At 20.6% G+C, this 6,858-nt stretch overlaps 4 protein-coding genes across 15 annotated transcripts; 3 read left to right on the top strand and 1 right to left on the bottom strand.

Annotated features, from left to right (window-relative positions):
- Window positions 1–243: 243 nt before the first annotated feature.
- Window positions 244–3,187, top strand: Smug (Single-strand-selective monofunctional uracil-DNA glycosylase). Its single transcript, XM_086904859.1, has 4 exons — window positions 244–599; window positions 682–1,583; window positions 1,643–1,792; window positions 1,859–3,187. The coding sequence occupies exons 2-4, from the start codon at window positions 978–980 to the stop codon at window positions 1,967–1,969; spliced, it is 867 nt and encodes a 288-aa protein (XP_086760985.1). The 5' UTR covers window positions 244–599; window positions 682–977; the 3' UTR covers window positions 1,970–3,187.
- LOC105736321 (tRNA-specific adenosine-34 deaminase catalytic subunit ADAT2) lies at window positions 2,226–3,187 on the top strand. The gene has a single exon (XM_012490357.3). It carries the CDS (start codon window positions 2,226–2,228, stop codon window positions 2,739–2,741), a length of 516 nt encoding a protein of 171 aa, XP_012345811.2. The 3' UTR covers window positions 2,742–3,187.
- TTLL15 (tubulin tyrosine ligase-like 15) lies at window positions 3,100–5,460 on the bottom strand. Of its 11 annotated transcripts, none has more exons than XM_086904855.1 (6): window positions 4,882–5,421; window positions 4,283–4,482; window positions 4,121–4,195; window positions 3,634–4,048; window positions 3,348–3,552; window positions 3,100–3,274 (listed from the first exon to the last, which is right to left on the bottom strand). In XM_086904855.1, exons 2-6 carry the CDS (start codon window positions 4,479–4,481, stop codon window positions 3,176–3,178), a joined length of 993 nt encoding a protein of 330 aa, XP_086760981.1. In that variant the 5' UTR covers window position 4,482; window positions 4,882–5,421; the 3' UTR covers window positions 3,100–3,175. The 11 variants fall into 11 exon arrangements, with proteins under 11 accessions (XP_086760981.1, XP_086760980.1, XP_086760977.1 ...); XM_086904854.1 differs by having other exon boundaries at window positions 3,634–4,060; window positions 4,882–5,379; XM_086904851.1 differs by having other exon boundaries at window positions 3,634–4,060; window positions 4,121–4,482; window positions 4,882–5,460.
- A 643-nt stretch (window positions 5,461–6,103) lies between these two features.
- Window positions 6,104–6,826, top strand: RpS29 (ribosomal protein S29). Of its 2 annotated transcripts, XM_003696154.4 has the most exons (3): window positions 6,104–6,212; window positions 6,495–6,594; window positions 6,664–6,826. In XM_003696154.4, the coding sequence occupies exons 1-3, from the start codon at window positions 6,151–6,153 to the stop codon at window positions 6,670–6,672; spliced, it is 171 nt and encodes a 56-aa protein (XP_003696202.1). In that variant the 5' UTR covers window positions 6,104–6,150; the 3' UTR covers window positions 6,673–6,826. The 2 variants fall into 2 exon arrangements, with proteins under 2 accessions (XP_003696202.1, XP_012345814.1); XM_012490360.2 differs by lacking the exon at window positions 6,664–6,826 and having other exon boundaries at window positions 6,495–6,600.
- The last annotated feature ends 32 nt before the right edge of the window (window positions 6,827–6,858 follow it).

Genomic DNA, 6,858 nt, shown 5'->3' with positions numbered 1-6,858 from the left:
GTATAATTTTTTTTTTGTTTTATTCCTTTTTAATTTCTCAATTATTTAATGCTAAAAATATAGCTTAAAATTATGTTCACAAGATTTTAAAGATTTTAAAATTACACATAAAAATTAATTATTTAATGTTTATAAAAAATATAACCTAATTCAACTAATATTAATCAAGATTGACCAATGTTGTGTATGATAATAAATAATATATATTCACATCATACAATTATGCATATAATTATGTATGACATTTATGTATGATCACTTTTTTATATTATATCATTTAAAATATTATTCATTCATATTTTCATTATTCACATTTATTAAATAATAATATTATATATACATTGAATATTCTATATACATAATTATATATGCAGTTTTTATTCGGAACTTATAATTCAGTTGCTCATTGGTTACACTAAAATTTCAATTATTACTATTGGTTAAAGATACTTGAAAATATATATATTATATAGTATATAAAGTCAAATGACTGGGTATATTTACAATTATTTATTAAATTTTTATTTTAAAATTAAATAAAGACAAATATACGGAATATAGAATAAGAATAATAATAATAAGAAATAATAAGAATAAAGGTTAGTATACATTTTTTTCTCTTAAATAAAAAATACATATTTTGTTATTTTTCTTACTATATTTTCTTATATTTATTGATAGATAAATGATTATATATTTCCACACAAACATTCAAGATACATGCAGACTAATAGTATTTATATACTTGAATTTAAATTCGATTTTAATCACTATCGTAATTTATTCAATAGAAAATATTATTAAAAAAAATTGTATATAGTTTTATATATAATTTTTAATTTAAAAAATATTTTTTTTTTGTTATTATAATATTTTCAAAAGTTCTAAAATTTCAATTCTAAAGTGTTCAATTATATATGTTCAAGTACAATTTCTAAAAGTGTTATATCGAAATATTTCTAATTAAAATAAACGTAATGTCGAATTCAAGAAAAACCAAAAGACGTGATAGTGACTCGATAGATGTTAATTTTAAAAGAATTAAATTATCAAATGAAGATAATACTGAAGCAGAGAATAATAAAATTCTCAATGACGCATTACTTGGAAACATATCTGAACAAGTATTGTCAGTAGAACGTGATTTAGTCATAGAATTAGGAAAAATTACATTCCATTCGCCTATAGAATATGTTTATAGTCCACTTGAATATGCGTTTAATATACATACTATGTATGTACAAAAATATTGTAATACTATCAAAAAGATATTGTTTCTTGGAATGAATCCTGGTCCTTGGGGTATGTCTCAAACTGGCGTGCCATTTGGTGAGATAAGCATGGTTCGTGATTGGTTAAAAATTTGTGGTCCTGTGGGAAAACCAGTCAAAGAACAACCAAATAGAAAAGTAACAGGATTTCAATGTAATCGCAGTGAGATCAGTGGGAAAAGATTATGGGGTCTTTTCCAAAAGTTGTGTGGAAGTCCAGAAAAATTCTTTCAACAAGCATATATACATAATTATTGTCCTATTGCTTTAATGAAAAAAAATGGCTGTAATATTACACCAGCCGAGATAAAGGCAGTATTTTTTTTTTTTTTAAATATAATTATATTTATATAAAAATTATATATTTTTAGGGATCAGAGATACAAATATTACATTCTAATTGTGACAAAGCTTTATTAGATATCATTAGAATCTTAAAAGCAGAAATTGTGATTGGTATTGGTGGATATGCAGAAAAACGAGCACAATTTGTAATTCAATCATCAAAATTACCTATTAAGGTGATTATGAAAATTTGAATTAAAGTAGATTTGAAATATATATTTTTCATATTTTTATGTTTTTAGGTATTATGTTTACCTCATCCAAGTCCACGTGCTGTAAATAATAAAAATTGGAGTGAAAAAGCAACCAAAAAATTAAGTGAATTTGGATTACTTGAATGTTTTATATCTTAGATTCATTTTACATTAAAAGTTTAAGAATATTTAATAAGAAAAATAAGAATAAAAAAATACAGAAAATTTTTTGTTTGTTTATCAGTATTGTACAAGTATTAGTTATCAGTTATATCTAATTTACTATATGTAAAATCTATGTGATTGTTTTAAAAATTTATGATAATTTATACTATTACATATGAGTGTATTTGTTTGATAATATTTCTATAAAAATATATAAAGTTTATGTTATTATAATTAAAAAAAAAACATAATGGATATTTTAAGTTGGATGAATATTGCTTTACAAAAGGCAAATGATTCATTACAAGCTGGTGAAGTTCCAGTTGGTTGTTTATTTATATATAACAATAAAGTTATTGCTACAGGTAACAATACAGTTAATGAAACTCATAATGCAACTCGACATGCAGAAATAAACTGTATAGATCAAGTTTTAGAATTCTGTAAAACAAAAAATTTAAACTATAAAAATGTTTTTTATAATATTAATGTTATTGTTACAGTAGAACCTTGTATAATGTGTACATCTGCATTATGTCAGCTACAAGTATGTAACATTATATATGGTTGTGGAAATGATCGTTTTGGGGGATGCATTAGTGTTTTTGAAATACCAAAACTTTATAATTCAAAAACAGTAATAATGGGAGATATTAAAGGTCATGAAGCAATGACTTTATTAAAAGAATTTTATAAAGGTACAAATCCAAAGGTACCTGAATCAAAGGTAAAAAAAAATCATAAAAAAATGCTACAAAAATACTAAAAATTAAACAAAGATTTAATAATTTTTATGACTATAATTGATAATGAAGAGGAAAAACAAAAAATATTATAAAATACTTTTATTGAAAAAAATTATTTTGAGTTGACATTTTAGTTGACTAATAAAAACATAATTTAATTATATTATTCACAAAATAAAATATACCTTTTAATTAAAATTGTAAAAAAAATGAATAATAAAATAATAATTATTAATTTTAATTTTGATAAACAAAAAATTATGAAATTGATCATTCCTCGTTTTTTTTTAATTTTTGTAAATTATTATTTCAATTCATTATTAAAAGATAAATTTTAATTTTAAGTTGGATAATAAAATACATAAATAACATGTCAAATAATTTTAGAATTGATTATATATTGTCAATATTTATATAAAATTGTAATAATTTATAAAATTCTTAAAAAATATATTTATGAACACCATGAAAGATCTAATTCACATTTACCTTGATACCATCTAACAAGTAATTGATTTTTTAATGAATAATCTTTTAATATCATATTTTTTGTCTAAAATAATAAATAAATAATATATATATATATAGTTTTTAATAAAAATAAAATTTATTTTAAAAAACCTTACTATAGGAGGTGGAAAAATTCTTTGAAAATCCATTTTGTTCTGATGTTCTAAATAACTTTGTGAAAAAATCATTTTAATTTCTGGTGTAAAACATGGACTACACAATTGACATTCTACACGAAAACAATCATTACATTCTATACATAATTCTGGTAAAACCATTATATTCTTGTCAGCTACTTCCATTTGTTTTTCCATTTTATTTCTAAAAATTAAAAATATAAATTGAAATTATTTCAATAATATACCTTAAAAAATTTTTAATTTAATTATAAATTTATAAGACCTTATTTTTAAAGAATCTTTTCTGATTCTTTGTCCTATGCCGACTAATGAAAATAAGTTGAATATAACTTGTTCATAAAGTAACTGATTTGCTGGATAATGTGCTGAGGATAAATTTGGAGACATATTTGCCTCCATGATATATACATTTAAATCTTCATCAAGAGCAAAATCAATTCTAATTAATTCGAAAAAATTTCTTTCATTTCCAAAACGTTTTACAGCTTCTATAATATAACTTTCTTTCAACAAGACAATTTCTTTGATTGCTTCATATATATCATTCCAAACTTTTTCTGGATATTTTCCATGCGAACGTATATATGCGTCGAATGAATTTTTCATTGAAAATTTTAATTTAATATAATAATGTTTCAAAGATGGAACATTCCAAATTGGCAAGTAATCATCACCAACTATATATTTGTCTAAAATTTTAGAATTGAATGGGTAATATTTTATAGAACAAAATCTAAAAAGAACATCACCTTTATATGCATATATTCTAAGAGGATTCACAGATGTAATTACAACATATACTCCAATATCAAATTTATATCCATCTATAAGAAATGGTCGCTGTATAAATTCTTGCATAAAAGATCCAGTTTCTGTAACACTTATTTCGCTTGTATTTTTTATACTAATACCTCGATGATTATTCGATTTTTGTATAAATATTTTTTCAGAATGTTGATTAGTATATAAAAGAAATTCTTCATATTGTTCTGGTATTTTAAATGCTGGTAAGATATAGCGACTTTCCGATGTTGATAAATCTACTTTATTTGTAATGTATCCGCAACCAGGAAAATGATTGATTCGCTGATGAGGTTTCAATTTGTTCATACTAAAATTTAAAGTTCTAAATGGATAATCATGTGCCCACAGTAAATCCCAATTATATTCATCATGAGTTTGTTTAAAACCCAAACGTTCTAATACGATAAATATATGTTTTAAATGTCTAATATTATTACTTTTTGTATATATTCGATATAATGGATTTCTTTCTTTCATTTCTAATACTTTTATTTGCATTTTTGTTAAATTTTCTTGGTAGTGTAAAAAAGAAAAAAATAAATAATATAAAATTATTGGACCCACTATAGAATATAAAAAAATCTTTAAAAATGTTTTCATTTTTAAATTAATCATTTGAGTATAGATTGTAGAATAAACATTCTAAAAACAGTTTAATTGTTAATTTAAATAATGAAAATAATATCATTTTAGAAGATTTACAAACCTCTTTATTCGACATAATTAAATATAAAATTCTAATGAAATTATATATATTTATGGAATTATATAATTACAAAATATATATATATATATATATGTAAAAAAACACAATGTATTTGAGATTAAACCATTAAATTGTCATTTAAAGTACCGTTATAAATTTCTCTATATCATTCACTTCTAAATGAGAACATACATTTAAGAATTAATTTTTATAACAAATCGCACATATTATTTTTCAGATATTCTATTTACCGTTTTTTAAAATGACTTTAATAAAATAAAACATGCAAAATTATTTTCAGTAATAAAATTTATTTGGTTTATTATAATGATTTATATACTTAGTATTTATATTATATTACTAAATTATATTTTTTATATAATTTTAATGTATTATATGTATATATAACAATATATATTTAAAATAATTAATTTTAATGAGATATTAACATTTAAATATATTTAAAAATTGGCGGAAAATATATAGAGTATTACTGCCATGGATAATGTAATGTTTGCAAATTAATACATAGATTAGAATAGATTACATTACATTTTCTATTTAATTCATTTTTATTTTAATCCATATTCAAAAGCATTAAGGCTTCTTTACAGAGCTTTGTCCTGATCATTTTAATATTATTGTATATATATTTTTCTAAAATAAAATCAAAATTTTGAGCAATAAGAAAATTTAATAAATCCATTTTTATGAAAAAATTTTACAAGTTTATTTTTATTAAGTTGTAATACAAAATATGTGCATAATTTTTAATTCATAAATAATTCAATTCATACATGAATCTGTATTAGGAATATAGCAATTAAAAAATGTATGAATATAATATATAATGCATAGTAATATTTATAAAAAAATGTCAAGAAATTATTTTTAAAGTATCGTAACAATCGTAACAATATGTTTTATAGTCATCTATATTATACACAAGAATAATTAAATCGAAAAATATAAATTTCTATACTTTATTTTTTATTAGCATATTATATCTTTATTTTTTATTATAATTTTAATTTATATTTTATTTATTGTTTTTATAATAAAATTGGTTTTTAATTTTAACTAATAACGTTACAATCTTTCTATATTGAACGTCACATGTGATACGAAAAATATTAAGGTATTAACAAGTGAATTCAGCATTAAAAAGTATTGCATATCACATCTAGTTTATATCTTATTTGTGACTAACATTGTTTTCGATCTTTTAGATTCTTGAATCGGTGCAGTTATCATTTCAATAAAAAAGAAATGGGTTTTCAAAATATTTGGTATTCGCATCCGCGAAAATATGGACAAGGATCTAGGTCTTGGTAAATATATTATTATTTTTTATTATATTATACTTCAAATAAATAAATTTGTATCAAAAAATTACATGAAATATATTTGACCGCGTGTCAATGTTTTTTCTATACATCATCATATATTTTTTTCAATAAAAATTGTTTTAAAATATTAATTACTATATTATTATTATTTATTATTAATTATAAAATGATATTTTAAAAAAACTTTTCTGTATTTTTTAATATTTTTAATGATAATAAGATAATAACCTCAATATTACAATTAATTATATTGTTATTTTATAGTCGTGCTTGCGCAAATAGACATGGATTAATTCGCAAATATGGTTTAAATATTTGTCGACAATGCTTTAGAGAATATGCTGCTGATATTGGTTTCAAAAAGGTATAAAATTTAATCTTTTAAATTTAAAAATACATATGTCTTTATTTATTTTTCAATTTTCTTTTACAGTTGGATTAACATTACAATAATTCCTAAATTCATTCAAATGTAAATCCCATATAATATAACATTAATTAATGAAATTGATTTTATTGACAACATTATTTTGAAAAATTAAATTATGTTGTATTCTATATAATTATAATAATAAAAATAATTTTATGAAATATCAGTATCATTGGTTTTATTAATTTTTATGTATTT

This window comes from Apis florea, unplaced genomic scaffold (assembly GCF_048593485.1).
Source record: "Apis florea isolate Af1SG1 unplaced genomic scaffold, ASM4859348v1 contig_2350_pilon, whole genome shotgun sequence".
Taxonomy (NCBI): Eukaryota; Metazoa; Arthropoda; class Insecta; order Hymenoptera; family Apidae; genus Apis; species Apis florea.
Note: the sequence above shows the minus strand (reverse complement) of the source record. Positions and strands in the feature narration are given on the sequence as shown.

What these genes read in the sequence shown, in the direction of transcription:
- Smug (XM_086904859.1), top strand. Translation starts at nt 978, where the DNA reads ATGTCGAATTCAAGAAAAACCAAAAGACGTGATAGTGACTCGATAGAT. An exon ending in TTACACCAGCCGAGATAAAG is followed by an intron (nt 1,584 to 1,642) that starts GCAGTATTTTTT and finishes ATATATTTTTAG; the next exon opens with GGATCAGAGATACAAATATT. An exon ending in CATCAAAATTACCTATTAAG is followed by an intron (nt 1,793 to 1,858) that starts GTGATTATGAAA and finishes TTATGTTTTTAG; the next exon opens with GTATTATGTTTACCTCATCC.
- LOC105736321 (XM_012490357.3), top strand. Translation starts at nt 2,226, where the DNA reads ATGGATATTTTAAGTTGGATGAATATTGCTTTACAAAAGGCAAATGAT.
- TTLL15 (XM_003696155.4), bottom strand. Translation starts at nt 4,790, where the DNA reads ATGATTAATTTAAAAATGAAAACATTTTTAAAGATTTTTTTATATTCT. An exon ending in AAAGATTCTTTAAAAATAAG is followed by an intron (nt 3,553 to 3,633) that starts GTCTTATAAATT and finishes TTTAATTTTTAG; the next exon opens with AAATAAAATGGAAAAACAAA. An exon ending in GAATTTTTCCACCTCCTATA is followed by an intron (nt 3,275 to 3,347) that starts GTAAGGTTTTTT and finishes TTATTATTTTAG; the next exon opens with ACAAAAAATATGATATTAAA.
- RpS29 (XM_003696154.4), top strand. Translation starts at nt 6,151, where the DNA reads ATGGGTTTTCAAAATATTTGGTATTCGCATCCGCGAAAATATGGACAA. An exon ending in GGACAAGGATCTAGGTCTTG is followed by an intron (nt 6,213 to 6,494) that starts GTAAATATATTA and finishes GTTATTTTATAG; the next exon opens with TCGTGCTTGCGCAAATAGAC.